The following is a 27186-nucleotide window of genomic DNA, read 5'->3' on the forward strand; positions in this document are numbered from 1 at the left end:
ACAAATTTTCGTAATGTCATATTTAAATTGAAATAAAATATGTCTCATGTTGTGTTTAATCAGCTTAATAATAAACATTTTAATAAGTCAATACAAACGATCCCAAAAACACTGAAAAATATGCATAAAAAAAAGAAGCTTTTATGCAAGCAATGAATGTATCCAATCAGAGAGTCCACTGAGCAACACGTGACAGAACACGACGCTAGTCGAGCGAATGCTCCTCCGAGTGTTCAAACATCCTTGGTGATCGCCGACTCGGAATTCCAGATTTGTTCTAGTCTACACACTGCAAAGGGTCGAAAGAGAAATAAAAACGGCACAAGACTCGTATCCCATAAAAAGCAAGGAATACCGTTGCAGCGAAATATACCGGTGAGTACATCATGAAACACTTCAGGATGTATCAACATTACCAATACTCTGCGGTAAATGTATTTGCTAGTCCTTCAGGAATGCAAGAGAGCAAGCAACACAAGTTTTTCTTATTTATTTGCTCAACGATGTTGTCGGAAAAACTCGCATTCCCCGCCCTGGGGGGAATCAGCCACGGTGCACGTGCAGCAATAAACGCTAGCTCCTAGCCTTGAGTTCAAACAGATAACAAAATGTACCAGACAGAGACATCAGGTCAACTGATAGACAAACTGTATAAGTCTATAACAATAAGGATCCGCGTGCTCACGTGGGCGTTAATTTAATTTTCAAGGGGTACACAAGGAGAACAAATACATCACTGAACCAACCAGTCAACAAACACGTGACCTAGATTTAGGCTAGGGTCTGGGTGCAGCTGACCTTTTGCCTAATATTTTTACTGTCTGTCCCAGATATTCTTTACACTTCCTTTAATGTTAACCCTCATCAACAAGTGTTTTTCATAAGCCTTGAAAAAAGGTCTGCGTTCCCTTTATTATTTCAAAGTAATATAAATATAGTAATTATTAAACAGTTACACTATTAGCCAGAATACCACCACAATGTATTCGTCAACTACCCATTTACAGCAAATGATAAATCTATGCATGCATAATCAAAATTTGAAGAAATCATTTGTTGTTGTAAATGGATAGTGAGCTGTCACAAAAATAACACTACCATGTAATAGCAATAGGGAAAATATAGTGTGACTTACACCTGTTAAAAATAACCATTGTCTTTGTTGCATGGTTAAGAAACTGTGGACTACCATGCTCTGGCTGTTATCACTAAAACATTTATTTGGCCTTTATTTGGAAGCATGCTCCACCAGATGGTTTAATAAATACAAGCCAGACCACTTTGGTGTGCAACTATGGATGACCTGCTTGACTTTGGTTCTTCTTGTGCGAGCGCTAAATCCATTGCTGCTGAACTCAGTAAGTACTTTGTTTTTTTGTTATAACTTATGCATTCAAGTCAAAACAAACAAATGCAAAGTGTATGGTTTCTGTTGCAGCTTTTTGCAGTTTTATGTCTTTTATCGCTGTATAAGTGTATGTACATTTATTGCATGTAGGCAGTATATACAATCATGTTATTTCATGTTTTGCAGAAGGTGACTTTTACTCCAAACTTGCTGACGACTTCCTTGGTGCCCAAAATGGAGATGTGTTAAATCTAGAAGAAAAGCCTTGTCATAACCGCATATTGGTTCAAGTTGGGCTGCTGAGGGAGGAACATGACATTTCATGGGTTAATTTAATACAGTGGCTCCAAAAGATAATTCCCCAATATCAGTCTGCAGACTTCCATGGATTGATTGTGAGAAACACCACAACAGCACTGAGCTTATCCGGAGATGCCAGGGAAAACTTTCTTGAGTCAGATGTTAACTTTGAATTCGTCGGACCTCTGTGTGATAGTATCGGAATCGGAAGAAGAGATCTACTTGAAATGTCCGACTTTTCAGATCGTGCTAAATTAACCGGTCTCACAAATGGCCTTGTTCTGGAATTGACTAACTTTATTGCACGAGAGAAATTAGAGCCAACTGTCCTGGTGCCCTGGATCTGTAACTTTGAGCCCTTATTCTGTAGAGATGGCAAGATACGAAACGCCTACAGGCCTCTGCGTGCAAGTCTGAGGAATTTAAGGATGCAGTACCGCAACAATCAGAGTAGCCGAAAGAGGAGTCGTGGGTGTTTGGACAAATTCCTTCAGAGTCCATTCGATCTTGAAGTTGACAGTGATGAGACTGAATACAGGAGTATAGCAATGGTAAAGGCACATCTGAGGAAAAAACGGCGAACTACAATGAATAAGTCTGAGATCAAGGAGGAAGATGAGCCTGTTGATATTTCACACACAGATGAACACGACCAAACAGAGCCTGTGAATGGTGAAAACGGGGAATGGGGATCCAAGACAAACTATGCAACACATTTAGATGATATGGAAGACCAAAAAACCGACACGGGTGACTGTGTAACTCTTCTCGATATCTCTGTGCTCTCTTTGCAAAAGCTAGCAGAAATGTATGGAGGTAAGAATGAAGTAGCCAAAGTGGTTTCTATGGATCTGCTTAAAAACCACTTCTCTGCAATGCTGAAAGAAAATGCCAACTTGAGATTCTTAAATGACAAAGTATTGGCTTGTGTCTCAACAGAGGGTGGCACCTCTCTGTTAGTGCCACCTTTAAAATTCCTCCATTACATCAGTCAATTCCTTTCAGAAGTTATTGATATAATTGAGCAGCAAATGATGTCATTCGAAAAAGATATAGTGAACACCATGGGAGAGAAACTTGGTCGCGACAAGCACCCCAAATTTCGGAGCTTCCTCAACTTTGACGAGAGTACTGTGACCCGCTACATTCGCATGGCTTCTGAAATTTTGTGTCCAAGAGAGGAGATCAAACCTAACTACCGAAGACACTGGCTTGCTTTTTGCGCAGAGAGAGATAACTGCTCTAGATTGCCTATCAATCATTCCAATCGCATCATTAACTACTTTGAAGCAGCAGCTGGACTTGTTCACCATTACGAAGATGTTGCATTGTTTGCATCTGATTTGCAGGATCTAAACGACGACGCAAATATCCTGTTGGAGAGCGTCACTGCGGATGCAAGTGATGAAAATATGCAAGCGCTGGTCTGTGTGGTTGCCATTGTCTACCTTAAAGTTTTGGGTCCCTTGTGGCAGCTGCTGAAGAGTGATGGAGAATATTATCTTTTCAGTAGGTACATTTATTGCCTGTACGATAAACTCTTGGAATGGTCGAAAGATACGAGCCCCCTTATGCAGCCAGAAGCGTTGTTGAATGTATTCTTACAGCTTCCAGTGCAAGAGAGCAATTTCAAGGGAGTGTTCAAATACTGTCGTGTCAATGCAGAGAACCAGTATGGCACTCTTGTGAGAGCTTGTTTACAGAAGATGATGAAAGCGCTAGCTGCCGTAATGGAGGAAAATCTCAAAGATTTCCTTCCCGGAGGAGAGTACTGCAAAGAGCTGCCTACAGAAATAAATGTGCAGATGTCAAACTGCACATTTTCACAGTTGATGGGAGAGTACCCATTTGGTCACGCATATCCATATGAGAAGAACAGACCAGATAAAACTCTTGGTCAGGCAGAGAGGGGCGTTTCCCAAGAGCCTGAAAGAGAACCTGCTCCCCAAAAGACAATGGATGAATCTACATCACCCGTGGTCACATTATCTCCTGCTAAACCCATCCAAAAACAACAGCGTCAAACATTTAAACGCCCCCGGGTCTTTAAAGGGACAAATCTCTGTGACGTCAGAAAAATGAAGGTGAACAGACTAAAGCAAAAAGCTCAAGATCACGTTTATAAGAAAATTATTATTAAAGCCGTTTCCAAAAATGGCGGTCCGTGTAAAAGCCAGCAAGATGTTGAACGATTGCTCACAAAGCTAGAAGGTGCAAGCCAGAGAGAGAAATGTGAGGCCTTCCGCTGTGAGCTGAACTACCAGAAGTGCATCATGGGTTCTAGAGACAAAAAACTGAATCACTTTAGTTTCTCGCTAACAGAAATGATTTCTTCATTGAAGGATGTCTTGCCAAATGAGAAAGTTTCAGTTACAACAAACTGAATTTGGTACAAGCAGAGGATCAGGCATAGCGACTAATGATACCCTGAGTCCAACACTATCTACAGACCCTCACTGGGTCACTGTTTAGCAAGTGTATAGATACAAAACCTAAAAAGACGATTTCCATGAGAACTTTGAATGGCCTTGATTGTCTTGTTGAAATCGTTCTTCTTGCATATAATACTTTTTTAGGTTTAAGATGTTTTGTGTTCTATGACGCATCAATAAAGTTGTTTCTTACATTTCTTTCGATATGTTTGTAAAAAAGTTTTGTTGAACATTTGCAACAATAAAGATGTTTTTCTTCTAAACCTACTTGTCCTGACTATTTTACATTACATCTTGATTAGCTTAATTTTGAATACATTGTTATATGGTCTTTATTAGTCAATCCATAGCAAATGACACGGTTATGCTTGAGAAAAATTCATCACCAAAGGGTTAAGTATCTTCAGCTTCATTTGTTTTCTACTCAAATTATTAGTTTGTGTTTAATAAAGCAGCACAATGTCTGAAAAACTCTCCGCTTAAACAGATGTCTGTGTGAATTGTAGTGGGTGTAAAGTCAGTCACTATTTACCAAAGTAAAATATTTAAATAAAAGGTTTAAAGTCGTATATTAACTAGTTAACCACATAACTATCAGTTTAACTACCATAAATTGAATACTTTTAATCTGTTTTATCATTAAATTTTGGTGCCATTCTGTATAGTAAAAATAACTTGACTGGTTTCTCCCCTTTTCCAGACATAAATAATCAATGGCAGCGGGATGGTTGGATCATGCCATTGTTACACACATTCTGGTGGCTTTGTTTGGATTGGGTTCATGGATCTCAGTGAACTCATTATGGGTTGAGCTGCCAATTGTTGTTGGTGTTCTACCTGAAGGTAAACAATGTTTTAAAATAAAATAAATAAAAAACTTTAATACCATTATCATAGTAAAATTGCGATGAATGTAAATATGCCTCAGCTGAATGTGATATGCTGCAAGTCACTTTAGTATAAAGCGCCAAATCTATTGAATTGACAACGAAGGATGTGTCCTTTCTTCGTAGGGTGGAACCTGCCAGCGTATCTTTCAGTCCTGATTGCCTTTGGAAATCTGGGCCCGGTGGCTGTCACTTTAACACACCACTTCGCCCCAGGACGGCTGAATGAACGCGTGGTCATCCACGCCATACAAGTACTGGCCGTGATTGCATCTGTGTTTCTTGCTATCTTCTGGTCCCATGTGGCCACGGTTGCAGGAGAGCCAAGATCTGTCCCATTCCTGCTGCTTACGTTCGTACTGTCATTTGTCTGCTGCACGTCCAACGTGACCTTCCTACCATTCATGTACCGTTACCCCCCTCAATACATCCGGACGTTTTTCGTTGGCCAGGGTCTAAGTGCACTCTTTCCCTGTGTGGTTGCTTTGGGGCAAGGCATAGGGAAACTAGAATGTGTCGAGAAGCCCAACGGCACAGAACCTGTATATCTCAAGGAGAACTTCCCTGTCCAAAACTACTTCTGGTTTCTGACTGTGATGCTGGCTGTTTCTGCCCTGTCTTTCCTAGCTCTGACATACCGAGTGGTTACTCAGGCTGAAACAGGGGAAAATCATAACAGAGAGCTGGAAACGGGTAAAGCGGAAGAAGAAGAGACACACCCGTTACAAAACGGAGGTACACCAGTCACAGAAGAACAGGTGGAAGTTGAAAAACAGATTCCTGCTGTGTCCTTCTGGACGTCACAGAATGTCTATCTTCTCCTGCTGCTGGGAATCTCCAACGCACTTACCAATGGCGTGCTGCCATCCGTGCAGAGTTTTTCTTGTTTGCCTTATGGCACCATGACCTTTCACCTCTCTGTCGTCTTAGGCAACATCGCAAACCCTGTGGCGTGCTTTGTGGCCATGTTTGTCTTGCTTAGGTAAGTTGTAATATTTCTCTTTATTTGCGATTGCAATGCTATAACAAAACGACTGTAAAATATATCACAGATTAGAGCAGTGAAAGTCCGTTTTTCCCCCTGAAAATGTATTGTGCAATGCAAGTTTGGTCAACTATGTGTACTTTGTAGAACTGAAGTAATTTAAGTGGTGTTATTTCAGGTCCAACGTTGGTCTTGGTGTGATGTCACTAGGAGCCGTAGTTTGCGCCGCCTATCTCATGGCCCTGGCAGCACTCAGTCCTTGCCCACCACTTTTAGGAAGTCAGTATGGAATCGCTCTGGTGGTGTGTATCTTATTTAGATTTTTAAAATACATTTTCTCATAAGATCTGATAAAGAGATACGAGATACTTGTCATCATTCTTCAAAATCTAATCATTTGTATCACCTTTAATGCAACTTTTAAATTGACATTGCTATTTTTTAACCCTTGATTATTTACCACACGTAAAAACACACTATCTGAACACAAACCAGCTTGGTTACTTTCTTCCTTTACCTGTCTGCCTGTCAGATCATCTCCTGGATCATCTTCACTGGCCTGTTCTCCTATCTGAAGGTGGTAGTCGGGTCTCTTTTACATGAAGCAGGACACGCAGCATTGCTCTGGTGTGGAGTCTTCATTCAGGCTGGTTCTCTTATCGGAGCGCTTACGATGTTCCCTCTTGTCAGCATATATCAAGTTTTCAAACAAGCGCAGGACTGCACAAATAAATGTCTTTAATGTTAAAGCCTGCATCCATTCACCCTATGCCTTTATAATGCAAAATCAAAATGCCTGCACAGGACATTTACAACTCGTGACAACCTGTTGTTGTTTAGTTAAAGGAATAGTTCGCTATTCTGAATGCCAATGATTATGCCCCTGAATTGTTTAACATCGATGTGTAATATTATACACAGTATTTCTCTTTTCCAACACAGTTCAGACAATCAATGTTATTGTCTAATTTATTGCAAGTCAGGTAAGTTTGCATTGATCCTCATTGCGATAATCACAAGCACATTTATTTAAACTGATAATTCATCTGAAAATTCTGTCATCATTTACTCGCCCTCAAGTTGTGCCAAACCTGTATGAATTTCATTGTTCTGCTGAAAGATTGATATTTGGAAGAATTTTTGCAGTTTTTTTCAGTTCTGGAGCATCTTTGACTAACATAGTAGGAAAAATTGAAATGATAGTCAAAGGTGCCACAGAACCGTTTGCTTTCCTAAAGTCTTCAAAATATAAAAAGTGTTTAGCAGAACAAAAAAATTGATTTCTACTATGGTAGTCAGTGACAATTGCTAACATTCTTCCAAATATCTTTCTTTGCGTTCAGCAGAACATATAAATTATACAGGTTTGTAACAACTTGAGGGTGAGTAAATGATGACAGAATTCTTGGGTGAACTTAAATGTACTATCAGAAATATGTATAATATGTCATATCTACTGTCTGTGGTGCTGCCATGTGGACTTTAACTTTTATTTAGATGTGAGGCCAGTATTTTGACTCAAATCCTGATGGACTTGCACTTCTTGTGACTAATTTCTTTGAAGTAATACTTTTGAAATAGGGGAAATGTTTGACAATTATAACTAAGTATTCTTGGCACAAATAGTAAAATCAGAATAGACTTAAATTGAGTTTAGACTTAAACTTACACTACTGTAGCTCTAATGCCTTTTCTGCCTCATTTAATACAATAATGTATTGGACACAATGTGTCATATATATATTGGATATTGTGCAGTAATAATCTCTGGATACTTGCTCTCCTAAATGTGAAGGATTTTTATTCCAGGTCATTATATGGCTTAAATGTATGGGATCATAAAGTTAATTGTTCATAGGCCGTTGTTAGAATGATAGCATTGTAAGCAAATAAACATGTCGAGAACTGTTTCATCTCTTTTATGCTTCTTTTCTATGTACTTAAATGCAATTGGGTAATTAACAATTATTCATTGCAATAGATCATCATGGTGATGACGACACTAAAACAATTGAATCAAAACTATTAGTAAAAGAAAACAACAGACTGAAGGTTATAAAACTACACTAGCTCTTTATCGATCAACAGCACTTGTTTCCAACATTGTTTACCTCACGTTGTTAACTGTTAATGTTTTACTGCAGCTGAAACTTGTTTGCTATGCACAAAAACAGCCAAATGTTAATGTTAAACTTGAAAGTTTGCAAATTTTTTACATTTTCTGTCTCAACTTGAGTCAGAAAACATTGCGCACTCGTGCTGTTGTATAAGGGCAAATATGTCACATCCAGTAAGGGGCTCTTAAAATTGTGCATAGGAATATATCAAGTTTTGTAAACAGTTTTTCAAGTATTGTTAAGATTCCTGCAAATTTCTATAATAATTGACATTGGGGTGCTCAAATTTCTACAACAATATCTTGTGATAGAAACATAAAAATGATGGGAAGTGGATTTCTTTTTTCTTCTATAAAACATCAACAGGTACAGTAGGTGGTCTTGGTTGGTCAAGCACACCCATTAACCCATGCAGGGTGATATAAAACACATTCCTTCTATGGGAGTATATGACAGTCAATCTCATACGATCTCCAAGCATGTAAGTACCTTTTTGGTTTAATACTATATATATCTTTTTTGTTAATATATTTATGTACCTGTTTATTTATGTATCTGTTTATCTATTTATTTCTGATAAAACAATAGGAACTGATTGCATTTATCCAATGTTGCATAGTGTTTGAGTGAATAAAAAATAAGTACAAAATTTAGCAAAGGGGGCTCCATATAATTCATGGACCAAATGCTGTATTCACTTCTGTTATAGCACTGCTAAATATAGCTTATAGCAAAGCTCTCTGTGTTAAAAGTATGTACAACTAACTGCACCTTTGTATAGTGACTTTGTTTGTGTATCCAATTGCATTTTGATATGCCTGCAGGAAATATGCTCCTTCCTGACTTTGTTCTTACCATTGGCACAGTATCAAAGTATAGTTAGACAATGCAGATGTTATTGAATAACTTGAACAGATTGCCCCGAGATAACATTTCTTGTTATTAGGCAAAAACTCTTAAGTCTTACATAAGATGCCTTTACAACATTATACTAAGAATTGACTAACATTTTAAAAGCCACCAGAATATAAGAACTGACTTAAAAGGATATTTTGCCCAAAAAGGAACATTCTGACATAAATTACAGAGAAAGATATTTGTAAGAATGCTTATAATCAAACAGATCTCGCTCACCCTCCATATCAGGATGTAGGAGAGCAAACTGTTCTGGGGCACTTTTAACTACCATTTTATTTTTCTACTATGGGAGTCAATGGGTTCTTCCAAATATCTTTCAATTTGTTCACAAAGAAATGTATACAGATTTGGAACAACTCTGGTGAGTAAATGATGACAGAATTTTATTAAAGTATCCCTTTAATGTTTTAAAGTGATTAACGCCTAAACAGTGCCATCTCTGTTTGAAACATAAAACTGCAGGATCCTTTATGTATGTATCTTTACATGAGTTTAAGTCGAATTAAGTAACATGACCTGCGAATTTGTACCCAACGGCTGAAATTATAAATACCTTTTTTATAAACTTATCCTTATGAACCGGGGTTAGATTAATTTGAAGAATGCTGTTAACACAGCACAGCCCCCATTCACTTGCATAGGTTACAATAGAAGTGAAAGTGGGCTATGCTGTTCTGTTACCAATATTCTTCAAAATATCTTCTTTTGTGTTCATCGGAAGTAAGAAAGTCATACAGGTTTGAAATGACGAGAGGGTGAGAAAATAATGACAGAATTTTCATTTTGAAGGCGAACTACTCCTTTAATAACAGATTTTTCTTGACTAACTGTATTTCTCTTGTACTTGTTCTTTGTACTTCTAGCTTCTGATCTCCAAAGGAATATCTAAATCACCCCAACCATGACCGTCCTCACTCATGTTTTGGCCTGCCTGTTTGGCATGGGATCCTGGGTCACCATCTGTGGGCTTTGGGTGGAGATTCCGCTAATCGTTTCACACACCCCTGAGGGCTGGTATCTTCCATCCTACCTCTCTGTTATCGTCCAAATGGCCAACATCGGCCCTCTATTTGTGACGTTGATGCATCGGTTTCGTCCAGGAACTCTTAAAGAAACAGCAGTTATCTATTTCATTGTAAGTTTCGGTATTCTGGCCAGCTTCTTACTGGCGTTCTTCTGGAGCGAGAGGGTCGAAGTGCAAGGTGTGGATCGTAGTGTTCCCCTCTTGCTTCTTACCTTCTTCATCTCCATCGTGGACTGCACTTCATCTGTGACTTTCCTTCCCTTCATGATGCAGCTCAAGACAAAATATCTGACCACGTATTATATAGGAGAAGGTCTGAGCGGTCTTGTGCCAGCTCTAGTTGCGATGGTGCAGGGTGTTGGCGTCATGGATTGCGTCAATGCATCTCAGATCCTCGGATCCAATGAAACACTGCTTCAGCATCTAAATGCATCTGATGATGTTGACAACCTTGTGCCTCAGTACAAGCCTGCCAACTTTTCAGTTGAAGCCTATTTTTTCTTCCTGACAGCCATGATGGTGGTTTGTTTGGTATCTTTTGTACTTTTAAACAACCATCCAGCCGCGCTTCAAGAGCATGACGCTAAACACAACAATGCTGTAGACTCCATATCCCAATTGAAAAACAAAAGAACTGAACAGAAACCGATGATTGGTCTTCATAGGGGTCATGACAAGCCCAAGAGCAGTTTTGGGACAGGGAAGTACAGCTGGTTACAGGTGGTGTACATCTACGTTATCCTGGCCTGGGTGAACGCTCTGACAAATACTCTTTTGCCATCGGTTCAATCATACTCATGTCTACCCTACGGAAACCAGGCTTATCACTGGTCTGCCACTATGGCGAATGTTGCCAATCCCGTGGCCTGCTTCATCACCATGTTTTATCTTCGAAGGTGAGCTTTACTGAGACTAAATCAGTACTGAATCCTACAGTAAATACATTTTAATTTATTAAATAACATGTCAATGTCCCTTTCAAAACAGAGATATGCTATTACAAAATATGTTTTGAGCCAAACTTTGGCTATACACACTGACATTAAGCATCTCATTGCCTCACAACAGGTCTTTAGTGTTGCTGGGTCTTCTCACTTCAGCTGGGTCTCTTATTGGAGTTTACATTATGGGTATGGCTGTGTTGAGTCCATGCCCTCTTCTAGTTAATGAGACCTCGGGAGCTGTGTTTATGGTGAGCATTTACTTTTAAAGTAGGCCCTAGTTTTGTTTGATCTTATCTTTAAAACATATGTGTGTTTGTGTGTTTTACAGGTGTTGGGATGGTTCTTTTTCATTTTCATTCTTTCATTTGTAAAGGTGATTATTGCAGTCATTCTGCGCGATGAAGGTCACGGTGCTCTTGTGTGGTGCGGAGCGGTAGTTCAGATGGGCTCAATGCTGGGGGCAGTAACTATATTCCCTTTAGTCAATGTATATGACTTATTCACTTCAGGAGACCCATGTAACAAACAGTGTTTATGAAATAAGAGTCTTGGGAAAATGCTAACTCTAATATTATCCATTAGCCTAAAATTTATTACATTTTTATCAGATAAAGACGTAATTTTTAACTCACTTTTTTTCAGCAGACTCTTAGTTGTGGGGAATTATACAATATTCAGAAGAGTTATTTTCATTCGTAGAGGCAGACTTCTTTTTTAGCTGATTACGAGAATCTGAGATTGGTCAATCGCGCCATCCAGTGGTCTACATCGATTCTGAGGAACGCTCGGTCAAACGTTATTTCTAATAAAATGCTTCACATTAAACCAATAAAATATTGAATCTAAAGTTGGTTTGTGCAATTATTTGTGTAGTAGGTAGCCGTATAAGCTCAAACATATCGGTCCATTAAGTTCACAAGAAGATGTGAATTCTACTATCCACTAACACTTGGCCTAACAAAGAAATCCATACATTCATTCAGCAACACTACCTTGAATAAAACTTGACGGAAAATCAACTCTGGTCCTGTAAGTAGAAGCAGCACAACCAGCATCTGTCTGAAATGATTTATTAGACTCATTTGCATGTTAATAACGCCTGCGCGGGAATGACGTCATCACGCAAGACTGTGCTGTCCAGATACAGTGACATTTAAGAAAGTGGCTATATGATGAGTAAAATAATCAATGCAAAACATGGATAGAAAACTCTTTTTTTACACATTATTTACAAAAGAAAACAAACAGTATCTAAGGCAGAGCACTATAACCCAGATGGAATTTCAACGTTGAATCACGTTTCGAGGTAAAGCACAGAGAGATTCGTAATTAACAGACGCTTAACACAGTCACGTGACAGAAACATAAAGGCACAGTAATGAGGAAACAAATAATTGTCACAATATTTGCAGACTGGTCAAAATGTCGTAGTGTTGGCCTAATAATTCTATATATAATTAAATGTCGTAGTCTACTAGATTATTAGAAATACTATAGAATATAATTGTATTGTTATCGTTCGGAGATAACGAAAGGCCTTTCAGCGGTTCTCGATCTGGGTATATTAACAGTGTGAAATCCACATCTCATAATCTGCATATGCCTGTATGGTGTGCATTTTTTTGCTTCATTTTCTATATTTATTTATATTCTATATATTTGCATTTTTTGGCAAGCAGAATTATTTTTATATATAGGTTTGTGAGTACAACTTCAAGTGCCATATTGCAGAATCATCAAATGACCACTAGGGGACGTTCTCGTGTTGCTAATGATCTGCACTACATATTTTGTTAGATGTAGATGTGCATACTTTTGTATGCCAAGTTTATTATTTAAGGAAAACAACGAAGTACAACTACGGATAAGATTGAACATTTTCATAGATTGAATATTTTTATTTCATAGGGTTAAAACATGAAAAGAGAATAGATCATTTTAAACGTCCGCTCGTTGATTTTTTTAATAAACTGGACTGATGAAAACAGTCTGTGCATAACCACTACCATCTTGCATTGATCCAGCAAGCTGTTATTGCAATCCACTGTATGAATTTATACATAATAGGATGTAAGTCTAACATCTGTGATTTTTAAGACTTTGCTGCGATTTACTGGCGCCTGGTTCTTCACTCGACAGCACGGTTTCCTTGACACAGTGATAAACTTAAGAAGAGAGGATGGCTATAGAACGACAGTTACCAAAGGTCTCATCTTCTTGGCCCTCAAACAATCCTCACCCAGGCAGCCTACTAATAGAGTGGCTATTTCTGGGCCCTGGCTTTGATGATCCACCCCACCCTGACTGTGCGTTGTGAACATGGCAGTGTGACTCGGGATTCAAACTCATGGAAAATATTCCTGTCCGCCTGGCAGGTGTCACAGTGAGCTTGGCTCGAAGCCTGGACTGAACAGCTGCTTCTACTTTGATCCATTAGTTACTACTCTGGATGTTAAGCTCTCCGGGGAAGAAATCTTCTGCATATTTCACAGCTCCTTTTCAGACAATAGCGCCGTGTTTTTAATGAGCCGTTGTGTCTGAGAGATAAAGCTGTAACTGTGTCTGTGAGACTGAACATTAAGTCAGAATTTCTGATTTTTTTAACAGCTTGGACAAAAGACCTGTCTAATAAATCAATGGCTATTTCTCCTTGATATAAATTATTACGTATGCTTAACTAGTCATACTACTGTAACCTTAAGGGAACTGTCATAGTTTTGTTTGTCAACCGTCAACTTTTGTATGCATATTTTTATACTCCACAGTCCACACCCCTAAAAGAGCCAACAAAGCATGAATTTATTGTGCATATTTGGTACTGAAATGAAAATGCTCTGTAAAATTGTGACTAGCATTGGTAAATCGAATACACATATGTGAAAGAAAAGCTATCATCAATTTGATTGTTGAGACCCTCTGGAAGAATATATCCTCTTCATGAATTAGGTCTGATTGTCAAAAAGCAACAACATCAACAACAACAAAAGAAAACAATGTGGTATTTTCGAGACCCTATTAAAGAAAAATACAAATTAAAGTGCATATATTGCCTAACGCTCTACAGACGAAGGATACATTGTACAGGAATTAAACTCCTGTCCAAAATCTCATTATATGCTGAGAAACATGCATTACATTTATAATTAGAGAGGACAAAAAATACATACAAAAGTATTCCTGCTTAATAAAACACTTTAAGGCACAGTGCAGTAAACCATCAGGTCAAAGAGGCAGTTATAGTGAAATGTATATTTAGTTGTTCAAAGGCAGTTCAACAGAGCGGAGCCTAATCTGAATAAAATCTTGTCTTGCTAGAATAATATTGAATGGTTGACAATGCCAGCCCAGTCCTTCTGGGGTAACTACCACTGAAATGTGACAGACGAGGGAATAGATTTGCTATACGTCCCTTATGGCTTGCGTTTGATGAATTCCAGCTCACTCCAAATAAATAAATTCTATTCTAGTCTATTCTATTCATACAAATTCCAGTTAACATGTAATCATACCTGATAGTAAAAAAGCTATAAACATTGGAATGGCTTTTCAGACATGAGTGGACACAGACATCTGCTGTCGAATCAAGAACAAAACTACAATCTGGCATAAGGTTAAGGCGAGTCGATAAGGCCTCTTGGGCTTCAAAAATATATTTTTACAAATTTTCCCACAAAGGCAATCCGTTGTTAATAGTTTCTTCTTCACGAGGAACAATGAATTGTGCCATTGAATGATGAAATATAACAAAAACATATAAACAAAAGAGAGCGTGCACCTGCATTCACACACACACGCATCCAAACAAAAAGGCTTAGGTTATAATTTAGAACCGAGCACGTGTCAACTGGATGTCTGGTTTTGGCCTGCAAAGTTACTGATTTGTGGCTGTACTCAAGTTTGCCTTGAATGGACGCAAATCTTCTTTTCAGAAATATACATGACAGAGAAGGCGGTCAAACTGCACTTACGGTAATAATTTAAAAGCTACACAAGTACAAGAGAGTATATAGGAGAAAAAAGGGAAAGGATTTGGTCCATGAGAGCAGACGCTCTGTCTTGGCAGGATGCGCTGATACGTTTTGTAACGAAGTGCACTTTTTTGTGCTTTAAGTCCCACGTAGAAATAGAGCAAGTTGAGTTTAGTCAGTTCTGATGGCCACACATTAAGTGAATCTTCGAGAACAAAAGGTTTGTTCGTGAATTGGTGGTTTTTAAAGTCAGGCCTTTGGTGATCCTTCTGTAAGATGTCCTTCAGTATGTATGAATCTGTGATCGCTGCTACGCGTGGCTGTGCACCGAGATGCTGGAGAGATCGTTCCTGATGATTTCATTAACTGTGAAAAACAAGAGGAAATCATGTTACTTTAAGACTTGAACCAAACCTATATAGCTACCATAAAATTAAAAAGTTAAAAAAGTTACCAAAAGATAAAAAGTTTTTTTCAAAAGAAAGTTTTGAAATATGTAATGCCTTGATAGCACACATCACAGATACATCTTCGAAATGCTTTTCAACAGGATCTTTATTCATCTTTGCTAAATAAACAAGATGCACAATATCGTTGCCGTCTTTCCGAAACAATGGATGTCCAAATTTGCTGTTTTTTACGAAATGGGAAAATCTACTGTACTTTTTAAATGATTTAAAAAACTATGTTGTTAAAGTTGATAACCACTTTTTAGTACAATTACTTGGTTGGATATTTGCAAAATCCAGTACAAACATAAAGGGGGACTAATATGGAAATACAAGGTTTCAGAAGGACAGAAATCATATATTTGAATTGAACGACAACCGGTCAGGACAAACACTCATTGAAAGAGATACTTTTAATCACTTGTTGCCTTATTGTGTCAGGATTGAGAGAAAGAAAGCTTAGATGATCTCACGCCCTTCTACGGAGGACCCAGTCTGCAATCTTCCTGCCTTCTATCTGTTATTCTCTTTTCCCACACACCCGGACACTGACTCTTTCTGTCAGCTGTGTTCTTTGGCTTTGGCATGGGAAGCGATTGAGCATTGCTTCACTTTAGACAAACAGGGCACTCACTTGCTGCGTGATATCGGAGGGAAACCGGATGAAGCTGCCTCTTAGAGTTAGCATTCTAGCATATTAGTGCCGGGAGTATTATCTTACTAGCGGCCCATGGAGAGCGTTGTATGACCAACAGAAGTCGCATTATCATTTCACAAACGTCTTGGTTGTCGAACCAGTTATTAAATAACACTCAGGTTTGATTTTTCAGAGAGAAACAATTTATTTTCACGTTTTCATTGACGCTAAAGGCTCTTAAACGTCTGAGGGCCGTAGATAGACAGCGGTATCAGACAGCTGCTCTATCGGTATCAAAACAGCACATTCTTCTTCCTTTACGATCGAAGCAGACCGCTTTAGCTGGCCCTCGAATTCTTTAGCGTGGACGTAAGAATCTGCAGGAAGGATTTGATAAGTATTAAACAAGCTGTGTGTGTTTTTCTCATTTGCAGTGAGGAACCCCATCCTCAAAGCAAAGATTTAAATCTTCTGATGACTTTTCTGAAAGCTTCTAAACGTTTGAACCGTTTTACCGTGACTGCAAAACACATGGCAATATGTATATGTAGTGACCGTCAATACATGTTCAGCATGTTGCCACTTCATTGTTTATACTAATGATAAAACACTCACAAACCTGAAAATTATAAGCTTTAAAAATCTGTCATTGTTTACTCACCTTCTTGTCATTTCAAACCTGTATGACTTTCTTTCTTCTGCAGAACACAAAAGAAGATATTTTGAAGAATATTGGTAATCTAACAATGTCGGTACCCATTTACTTCTATTGTATAGACAAAAAAACCAATGCAAGTAAATGGGTACCTGTTGTTGTTTCTTCAAATAATCTTCTTTTGTGTTCTGCGGAAGAAAGAAACCCACATAGGTTTGAATAAATGAAGAAAGAATGTCTCATTTTTGGGTGAACTATTGCTTTATAGAAATAGTTCAGCTTCTTTTCCAGTAGCCAACATCTAATTTCTTACTCTTCACCCAAATTACTCTCCACAACTGTGCCTCATATCCACCATCCTAGGATGAGTTACACTATACAATTGTTTTTCCTTTCCCTATAATTTGACTTATAGCCCACTTATACAGATTTTACTAATATCATACACTTGAAGAGTATGAAGCGTGATCTGTTGTGATGTCACAATAGAGTTTTGGGAGTGCCCTTGTGAAGTGTACAAATAAGTTGCTTGCTCAGTTGGGGTTGACTGGTTGTAATTTCCCTTCAATTTGTATTTGTGGGTGAACTGTCCCCTTAAAGTCCCAACAATATGAAGGTAAGGAAAAGAGAAAGGGGAAAGAGAAATTGAGAATACACATGTTAGCTAAAGGCAGTGGATTTCCTCTCCGAAGTGTTGCTCCCGGCCAAGACCAGGAAGCCTGCTGAGGAATTTCCTTCAAATGAACCATGGCCTTCATGCTCTCACTGCAAATTTGCCTAAGGGACTAAGAGCGGCCCAGAATGCAGACGTTCCCTCTAAACAATGAAGCCGAGTCTGTCTTTCATCTTCTCATGAGGTGCGGTGGACCCACCCTACCTGACCCTGGACTGACATCGTCTCTTCCCAGGCTCCTGGTTTCTCCTTGACCATGGTCTCTGTAATTGTCTTCAAACTGACATAGGATCGCTTTCCCAAAAATAAAAGAACTACGCTTCAGAAATCTCCGCCATTAATAACTTGACTAAGCAAACAGGAGCACAGTCAAAACAGCTGCACTTACATTTCACAAAAGAGTTCTGATATCCTTCAATTTAAAAAGCTGTTGTTTACTTTTTAACATTTAGATTGAATAAGCTTATGGAGCTAATGGAACATAATTCTTCACAATTTCACAAATCAAATTGATCACAAAGATAAATGTTTGAGACTGAATACATTTCTTTTGGCCATAACTAGATCAGAAATCCACCTGCAGACAAACAAGCTTGCAGGTAAAGTGAGCATAATGTTTAAAATCTAACATAATCCATTTAGTTTATTTAATTGTTTCTTTTTCAATTAAATTCATTCCATTTTTGAGTTTTCACAATAACATCCCAGAAACAGAATCACTGATATTTAAGATTAAGGCATATTCTTCATATTCTTTTGGGCATCAGCCCATATGATATGCACTGCCAGCAGCTTTCTGATTGAATAGCACTAATATGTGAACAGGAAATGAATCAACGAGATGCTTGAATTATGGGATGAGAATCGCACACGAGCGTGCCACACAAGCACCAGTACATACTGAAACAATTAAGACCCTTGACAGTTGGGAGTAAATTACGCCAATATGTCTTCTGGTGAAAAAAAAATCTGGCGAGCAATGACAACTGCCATGGGAGTTTGGACATTAAAATTCAGGTCTCTTGAATCACTAGGTTCCCAACTGTCAAAACAAAGGAGTTTGGGAAGAAATACCTGCATGACTGACTCGGTGCAATAAAATTTTATTTACATAATTTATGGCGAGCAGAGGTTAGCGAAAGGATCTTTTCGATTCTAAGAACTACTATATGGGATGAAGGGTAGATGCTTCATAGTGGAAAATGTCCATAAGTTCCCAGTATAGTGATCGGCTAAACTCAATTCTGACTTTATCTGAAAATTGTCAGGTTATCGGGCCAGGTGCAGTTCTTTTGCTTGTATAACACACTCTTTTTCAAATCAAAGTCTAGCTATTTGGATTTTAGCTTTATGTCAGTTTTCATTTTGGGGTAACCTTCAAGAGAGCAATATTTTTGAGCGAACTGTTCCTTTAAGTGAGAATAATTTTTGTTTCTTTAAGGAATTATAATACTTGTGTGAACTGTAGCGCAACATTTTGGACAAGTTTTCCTTTAAGAGAGAATAATTTGGGTTGGACTGTTTCTTTAAGAAGATACCGCAGAGAGAAGTACAAAGTAAAAGATGAAATATCCAAAGCAATCAAGATATTTATGTTGAGCGGGAGTGACTTCTAGGCATACTGTCATTTTGAGCCAAGATGACAAGCTTACATTTGAAAGGGTTTCATCTTGTTCTGAGAGTAAATAAAGACTCAAGTCTCGGTAGGTGTTGACACATACGTTAACATTTTGAAAAGACCTAGGAAACTTTGATTGTTTTTAAGTCTCTGTTGGTCAACAATTTTGGTTTGGGGTTTTGGCTAAGGATAGCAGCTGATGAATCACGCGCTGACTGCGATGCTTTGGACTGGCGACCGCTTTTGTACACAGTAGACTTAAAAAGAAAACTGTTGGCTGTTGCCATAGGATACATCTCAATTTGCTGCCACATTTCATATGAGGAGTCTAATGAAAGAACTCCAGCAGGTGATAACTGACTGGATCCAGACTAATACGAGAAGCCAGTTGAACAGACACCATACCAAACTCACAAGTGTTATTTGACTTCAGCTTTTGGTGATGTTTGAGTTGGCAAACAGCGCCCAATAGCTGAGTGCAAATCTTCATAACTTTTCATACCCCGATAAGCTTAACGTGGCTCGAGAGATACTGCAGCACGTGAGAAATGATTCAGAGTTGATGCAGATGATGCATGAAGTTAATTTATAGTGTGATCATGAAACGAGTTAGTCAGCTACGTTTTTATTAGCCTGCATGGAAAAAGAAATCTATGAGCATGGGACGCAACGTTTGGTTCAACAACACATTAAAAACGTATTAGCTTTTAAATCAACACTATTCAAACAGAAACAATTCAGATCAGCCCTGATCTCAGGAAGAAACTGTGAATCATGCCATCCGGCATCCATGTTCCGTTTCAGTCCTCGATCCGGACTTTTAAATAAAATGTCCACAATACTGTACTTCCTGATTATATCTGTTGACCACTGCATATCCGCCGCGGGTATCCTTGTGTTACTATGGAAGCGATTTGCCAAAATAAAGTTTACTATGACTCTGATCAATTTTCCTGTACCCCTCTAGGACTGAGTTAAAAAAGGCTTAATATTTGTTCATTAAATAATGCATTTTAATAATTGTGTTTTGGAGGATGGTATCTGGTAGAGGTTTACTGTGGGTTGCGCAGTCACTTGGCTGTGGCAGTGAATGACACAAAAACCATTTAGTCCAATTAATGTCTAGCCATGTTAATTATTTTGATAACTTACATAACTTATGAATAAAATAAAATAAATATAAACTGAATATAAAAAATGCAATAATTAAATTTTAAAACAGCAAAAGAACATAACAAAAACGCAAAAATTGTAACTACAAGACTACATTTAATTTAGCACTAGTATTAATAAAAAATTTACAATAAAACGGAAAACAAAACTATATTTAATGCTTATATTTAATAAATAAAATAAAAAGAAATAAAATAAAAACTATTATTAAAACTTTTTACTCATATTTTCTTCATATTTCCTAAAAAGGTGTTGGTGGGTCTTAATATTAATTGTGTCTCAATATTATAATACAATCCAAAAATGCTGGGTTCCTTCAACCCATGAAAAAATATGTACAAACCTAACGAGCAACAACTTGTTTGAATTAACTAAAAATGTCCATATTGGAACCACAGGTTACCTAGTGAGTACAAGCCTGGGGAAGACCATCTCAGACCAGCAAAAACTACCTGCTTGTCTAATTAATAACAGCCGATCGACCTGACCTGACCAGCCAATGACCAGCTCAGATAAACTAATGACCTGCTACCAGCTTGAAACCATGTTTTCTTTGTGCGTTTTTACTTTGACAACTGCCCCTCTAAGATATAACTCTGATATAAAGGTCTTGTATCTGGCTGTTGTGACTGGGAAGTGAATATGTGGATGTGAGGTAACCCAAGAACCTGCTTCCTGTTGGAGCGGGATAAGCGACAGCTGGAGTCGAGTGATAGAGGCGGGAGACACAGCTCGCTCTCTATACCTTCAAGACACAATGGGGGAACAAGGAACTTACAAACAATTATCCCACCAGCACTGTTATGCTCATTAAGGGCCCACAAGTGGCAAAACTCCCCAAAGTCCTACTTGTTCTAATCAACAGAAGACAAGAAAAACAGACCTCGGGTCAGAATCACATTCACACTGGGATTTTTCATCTCCACAATGACCAGCACCACAATTGACTCACAAGGGTACATCTTCCCCAAAAAACATGTTTGCCTGACTAAGAAACAAACCACAAGATGTTCTTGGTTTTCATTATTATAGTCAGCGAGTCATGATGCTGTTAATCACCCACTTGAAATAATAGCTCAGAATTATCTACACAAACTTTTCCGTAAGCACCAATTAAGATTATATATATATATATATTTCTTAAACAGTTTACATAACTAAATGGAAGCATGTACGGTCATAAATGTCATGAAAGTCACCATCTTGCAATAACTGTACATACAAATCCTCCCAGCCTTCCCAGAGGCTCTGAATAGCTCCAGCATACACTTCCTAACAGCCCCTCAGGCTAACTGGATAGTTTGTTGTGGTTTCTTACGGGGAACCCAGCTCTCAGGTCACGTGCTGTGGAACAGTTCCCACAGTGACCCCCCTCCTTTACGGCAGGATCTACTGCTTTGGCTCGGCTGAGTTGGATTCTGGCAGAGATCAAGCCACAGGCTCGTGTCTGCAGCGGCCAAGTCAGTGTTCTTTATTGCAGTGAGGCCACTCAAAGCTTACGGCTGGTGAAGGCCAGGAGCCAGGCTCGCGGCCAGCTTTTGTAAGAGTTTCCATGAGTAAAAGGGTTTGTAACCCCTCCTCGCAGGACCGAAAGAAAACAAGAAAAAGACCCTATCAGAGGAAACAGTGAGAGGCAAATGAAGTTAAAGGCTAAGCGGTCACTCAAAGAACTTTTAGACCTTGATTCAAGCCGACAGCTTATTCAAATCCGGCGAATTTATTATCATCTTTAATGATTTCTAAAAGCACTAAAGGCTGATTAAAAACCTCAGTACTAGATGATGGACGATGCATGAAACCCTACAAGGTTTTCTGTACACAAGTGCCTCTGTGTGAAATCGAATTATCGAGTGTACATGCTCGTGATACGCCACACCTAAAAGACTCCATTAGGGCTATGAAACCTAAACTTCTAATGACATGGGGAGCCACATTAGCGCTGGATAAAACGTGTTAGATTTTGCCAGGGGAGAAATGACAGGTAATAATTTGGACAAGCCGAGCCATAAAAAATTCTGCTCACTCGGTGCATTAGAGTGCATTAGAACTTAACCGCGTTTCCGCTCAGTTTGGGCAGTATGGACTATATATCAACTGCTCTCGAAGTTAAGACGACGTAAGCCTGTTCTGGAACATAAAGAAAACCACTATGGCGCCTGGAATCCATAATCCAAACAGTCTAAGGTTGGATCTTAGAAGTCTATGATGATCATATACAGAATAAGCGAATGTGGACTATTTACTTCATAAAACTAGTCTGCATGGAGTTTAATTATTCAAAAGTCACTTTGAAGGCAGTAAATCTTTCAAGGCCCAAACTGAAGAAACACTGTAGGTCTGTCAATAGGTCTACCGTGTTGAAAAGCTACACATATCCAGACCATTTGTGAATCGTCATATTACAATCTAAGCGACAGTGCTAAAAGGTGATCTCCTGCCAGGCATGAAGTACAACACGATATTTCAGCAGATCCAAGTAGCTGTTTTCATTACCACTACCATTCCTGCTAATACGCTGAGAACCATTATCTATCAGCGCTTGTTATTTAATAGACAGATACGATATTAAAGTTCCTCTATCTGCTGAACCTTCCTTCCACAGATGCTTAAAATTTAACGCTAAAGTTGAGGAGGGAGACTAATGAAGTCATTCATTAACTTTCCACTTAATTTAACTCTCTTTCTCAATATTTTAAACATCGGGTCTGCTGTAGCAGTGGCGTCCGCGCTATATCTTAAGTCTTAATTTTGTGAGGGAGCACTCCAGCAAAAACATAGAGCAATTAGAAACATCTGTTGGGCATTACATCACCCGACTACGATGCACATGGTCACAAAATTGGGCTGGAATATTGCGCTGTCACTTACCATCATCGAGGTACATCTGATCCAGTTCCTGCGGTTCCTGCTTGATGTTGACAGCCAGCATGGTGGGGGTTTCTCCCTCTTCCTGCAGGAGGGGGGACGATCCACCCCGCACCGGTCCTTTGGTTATCGGAGCCGCAAGGGCTGAGCCATCGCTTGTGGCTTGTGATTGGGTCAAACTGTGGTTGGGAGTGAAGGGGAGATCTGGAGCTGAGTTCGGAGTGGAAGGATGGGACCCCGGAGAGGACGCTGCGCTTCCCGTGGGGTAAAGGATGGGCTGTGGGTAGTGTCCGGGTGTTGGCTGAATGGCGGATACGTGTGGGATTGTTGGTGACTGAGGCCCTAGGTTGGATCCTGCAGGTAGGCACTTAGTGGAAAGGTGAGGTGGAGAGAGATCCTGTAGTTTGGGGCTGGTGCTTGGGGAGGACGAACAGGAGAGGGAGGTGGGTTTTGTCACCAGTCTTTGAGGGCTGCTTCCGAATGTGCTTGTGACACAGGGCCGCAATTCTGAGGGCATCATGGGAGTCAACGATGGAGGGCTGTAGTAGGGCTTTGGATGCAAAGCCAACCCAGCGGGATGCAGCGGCGTACATACCTGGGGGAGGTCGTAGTCGTCGTGCGGCTCTGTTTTTATGGTTGGAACTACAAAGGTGAAAGAGAAAGGAGTGCGTATGAGAGACGCATATATGGGGTAAAGAGAAATAAAACGAGTAAGAGGGGGAAAAGGGAAGACTGTATAAACACACGTTCTGCCTTCATGTGACTTTGCGAGCTAGCACGAGTGAGTGGGTTTGTGGCTAGGATACCCACAGCGAAACAAACATTCTCATCAATGAGTCTATGTGTCTCAGACTACGCGCGCCCGCCCAACCGAAAATATTTAAAGAAAGAGGAAAAAAAGGGATGAATCATCGCCGTAAGAGCCTTCCAGCTGCTTGCAAAAATAAAAACCTTATTATTTTTGGATCTGCCCCCAGTACTAATACCATATAAGCGTGCATTATGAAATATTTTACTGCTACAGTAGCCTCATATCCACAGTTTCGAAAAAAGCCCCGTCAAGAAACAATCTGGATTTTTCTCTCAGTAGAATACTCAGTGTGTCGTTTAAGATGAGATCTCCGGTTTAAAAGAGCCAAATTGCATCTGGGATAAGAATCGGACTGAGACTGGCTGAATAGAAACAGATCGGCATATCTTACAAACTGGGTGCACGGAGTTCAAACTTACAGTGATGAAGGTAATTGTTTAACATACACAATCAGGTCCAAAATGAACACTTGCCAAAGGTCAAATGCGAGTAACAATTGAAATGAGGTTAAAGTAAATGGGAGTAACTTGTCAGTTGGACGGTAACTTTAAAGGGATAGTTCACACACAAATGAAAATTCTGTCACGAATTGCTCAACCTTAAGTTGTTCCAAACTTGAATAAAATTACATGTTCTGTTGAACACAGAGAAAGATATTTATAAGAATGTTAGCAACTTTCTGGGACACCATTGACTACCATTAGTCAAAAGTGCCCGAGAAATGTTTGCTTTTCTAAATTCTTTCTTTTTTCTCAAATTCTTTTCTTTTGTGTTCAACAGAACAAAAAAAATAGAACAATTGTATCTGCGTTGGGAATCAATGGTGCCCCAGAAATCTCAGTTGCTACCATTCATCCAAATAACTTTGTGTTCAACCAACCAAACAAAGCAATTTATATTTTTGGGGTGAACGTTCCCTTTAAGAAATGCAACATAATACATGGTTAAGGTTGAATTGAAAGAATTATAATCAAATACCTGCTAATGTAAATGACAGGCACAATACAAATCAAAATAAAGAAAAATATATCTGTCTTGACTAGTAACCTTTAAAATGACCATTTGTCACATCACCCACTGCTGGAAGGCATGGCAAAGAGTTCATTTTGGACCCTGTACACATTAAACACAGTGCACATCAATTCTAGAACATCAACAATATCGACTTCTTTATGTGTCTGACAAAAACAAAACCAAGTGACATGACTCCTTTAAACTAACTGCAAATATTGACAATAAAGTAATGTCATCTGTAGCTGGCGAACAGACAGATTTGATTTAAATAATAACTTTAGAGGCAATGTTTGAAAATTAAAAACAAATTGTGCAGAATTAGGATTATGAATGTATAGCTGTCATGTACATTACAAATTCCCAACTACTGACAATTAAAAACATAAATAGATAAACATTTAGAATAAACTGCTTTAAAAAAAGGAAGAATCTATGTAATAAATCTTTTTACACATTTTGCCAGTCAAATATTGGCAAGACAAGTATAAATACGAACATCTGGCCTGACTGGGCAGCAGAAAAAAATCCTCATTGTTGAGTCTTGATTCTGGCTAACAGATGTTAAGCTACCGTGTAGAATTCATCTGCTGTTGACAAACTCTTCATTCTCACATTGTTGTGTTTTTCACCTTTTAACTTCTGGCTATGCTTCTCAACAGTCTGTCATTCTGTAACAGTTTATTTTTCCTCTGCATTGAGACATCGCTCATGCAAACATGCCTCCACAGAAGCACTGAAGAAGTTTTATTTTGAACTCTGTCAACAATACAATGAAAAAGGGAACCTATTTGGGCCAGTCGGTCAGACCGCAGGATTTAAAATAGGGACTAGACGTCTATTTTAGGCCCGGCAGGGGGAAATGAGGCTTCCAGCACATGACAAAGTGCAGTGCCATACAGACGGAGATGTCGATCACTGGGCCTCGTGCATAACCTCAAAGAATATCAGATGTTGTAGATTTTTGACACCTCATTGAACCTTTAATACTCATTATAGAGTCATCAGACGGAGGGACTCATTTGTCATTCTGTTAATCTGAAATGAAATGCAGTCTTGGGAAGAAGGTCTAAGTTACTTGAAAGGAACCAGGTCACCAAGCAAGCCATCATCTTGGCCATCAGAAAGAAGAATATTTAACAATCTGCAATGCCTACACTCTGAACTATTGCCAATAAAGCTGGAATTGCTCAGACCTCCTATATACAATACTATAGATTATATAGATAGTATTGATCTAGATATTTTGTCCTGAGCCACATCATAAGAGGAAGGCCCAAAACCTGTGCTAATCTTCACAGGACCCCATCTAAAAAAAGACAGTAGTGCAGTGTGAGTGCCCACACTTCAGGAGACAGGGCTGGGACAAGACGGGTCTGAGTCAAGCCTTTGAACCACCCACTGGTTACGCACGCCGGGCCTCAGGGAATTAGCAGTGGTTTGGACTTTTCATGTCAAGTATTTTTTTACATTTCACCTGGCAACCAGTCTGGATTTGAATAATAGCATTCACATACTGGACCCCACCCTGTCACTGCCCTTCCACTGCTCCCGAAGCAGGTATGGAAAAGAACAAGTTTTATGGAAATGCTTTTAACAACGAAAACAAACCTTCCCACAATTCCTGCTGCTATAAAAAGACTTTCTGACTTTTTTGAGAATTCATTCGGTTGCAGACTGGAAAGTGGAACTTGGTAAATGAAAGGGGAAAGAGGCGATATATTACCGTTCGCAGGCAGGTATGTGAAGCGCTGGTACTGGCTCCTCTTTCGTTTGCCATTGCACACATAGAAATTCACTTGAACTGGGCTGGATATTCTTTGGTTGCGGTATGGTGGAATTTCCACAAGCAAAGACACCTGAAAAAATCAAAACAAAATCCCAATTGAGATTAAAGACTGATATTAACTCCTGACTGTCTAAACTGAGCTATTCTGCATTCAAGTATTATTTCTGCACCAATGACCATTTTCAAACACACTTTTTAGGAAAAGTATCTTACACATAGTTTACTTATATCTGTCACTGCATACTACAGAGTCAAGTGACCCATGGAGACTGCTCATGCCAATTTTCACGCTTGTATCATAAACTGAACGATTATATCACTTAGCCTCTCCACTAGAGGTAGTTCACCCCAAAATGGAAATTCCGACATCTTTTACCCACCCTCTTGTCATTTCACACCTGTATGACTTTCTTTCTTCTGCAGAACACAAAAGAAGATACTTCTATTAAGAATGTTGGTAATCCAACCATTGTGGTACCCATTCACTTCTATTGTACGGACACAAAACAATGTTTGGTTATCAACCTTCTTCAGATCACTTCTTTTGTGTTCTGCAGAAGAAATGACAAGATGGTGAGTAAC

General features: G+C 39.0%; 3 protein-coding genes across 5 annotated transcripts in view; 2 read left to right on the forward strand and 1 right to left on the reverse strand.

Annotated features, from left to right (window-relative positions):
• The first annotated feature begins 154 nt into the window (after positions 1-154).
• Positions 155-7869, forward strand: slc52a2 (solute carrier family 52 member 2). 2 transcript variants are annotated; one of them, XM_079485273.1, is made up of 5 exons: positions 155-375; positions 4781-4923; positions 5094-5949; positions 6131-6254; positions 6485-7869. In XM_079485273.1, the coding sequence occupies exons 2-5, from the start codon at positions 4794-4796 to the stop codon at positions 6692-6694; spliced, it is 1320 nt and encodes a 439-aa protein (XP_079341399.1). In that variant the 5' UTR covers positions 155-375; positions 4781-4793; the 3' UTR covers positions 6695-7869. The 2 variants fall into 2 exon arrangements, with proteins under 2 accessions (XP_079341399.1, XP_079341398.1); XM_079485272.1 differs by lacking the exons at positions 4781-4923; positions 5094-5949; positions 6131-6254; positions 6485-7869 and adding exons at positions 1240-1358; positions 1535-4346 and having other exon boundaries at positions 169-375.
• A 333-nt stretch (positions 7870-8202) lies between these two features.
• On the forward strand, positions 8203-11799 carry slc52a3-2a (solute carrier family 52 member 3-2a). Its single transcript, XM_079484289.1, has 4 exons — positions 8203-8550; positions 9851-10907; positions 11080-11203; positions 11284-11799. The coding sequence occupies exons 2-4, from the start codon at positions 9889-9891 to the stop codon at positions 11491-11493; spliced, it is 1353 nt and encodes a 450-aa protein (XP_079340415.1). The 5' UTR covers positions 8203-8550; positions 9851-9888; the 3' UTR covers positions 11494-11799.
• Positions 11800-13731: 1932 nt separating this feature from the next.
• nfatc1 (nuclear factor of activated T cells 1) overlaps positions 13732-27186 on the reverse strand; it is a 35705-nt gene continuing 22250 nt past the window's right edge. Inside the window, exons 8-10 of one of the 2 annotated variants that reach the window (XM_079484932.1) lie at positions 26542-26674; positions 22997-23635; positions 13732-15289 (exon numbers count right to left, since the gene is read on the reverse strand). In XM_079484932.1, the coding sequence (XP_079341058.1) occupies positions 15234-15289; positions 22997-23635; positions 26542-26674 (828 nt within the window). In that variant the 3' untranslated portion in view covers positions 13732-15233. The remainder of the gene's footprint in view (positions 15290-22996; positions 23636-26541; positions 26675-27186) is intronic. The other variant, XM_079484933.1, reaches the window with a different exon arrangement.

The sequence above is a fragment of the Barbatula barbatula genome (assembly GCF_947034865.1).
Source record: "Barbatula barbatula genome assembly, chromosome: 21".
Taxonomy (NCBI): domain Eukaryota; kingdom Metazoa; phylum Chordata; class Actinopteri; order Cypriniformes; family Nemacheilidae; genus Barbatula; species Barbatula barbatula.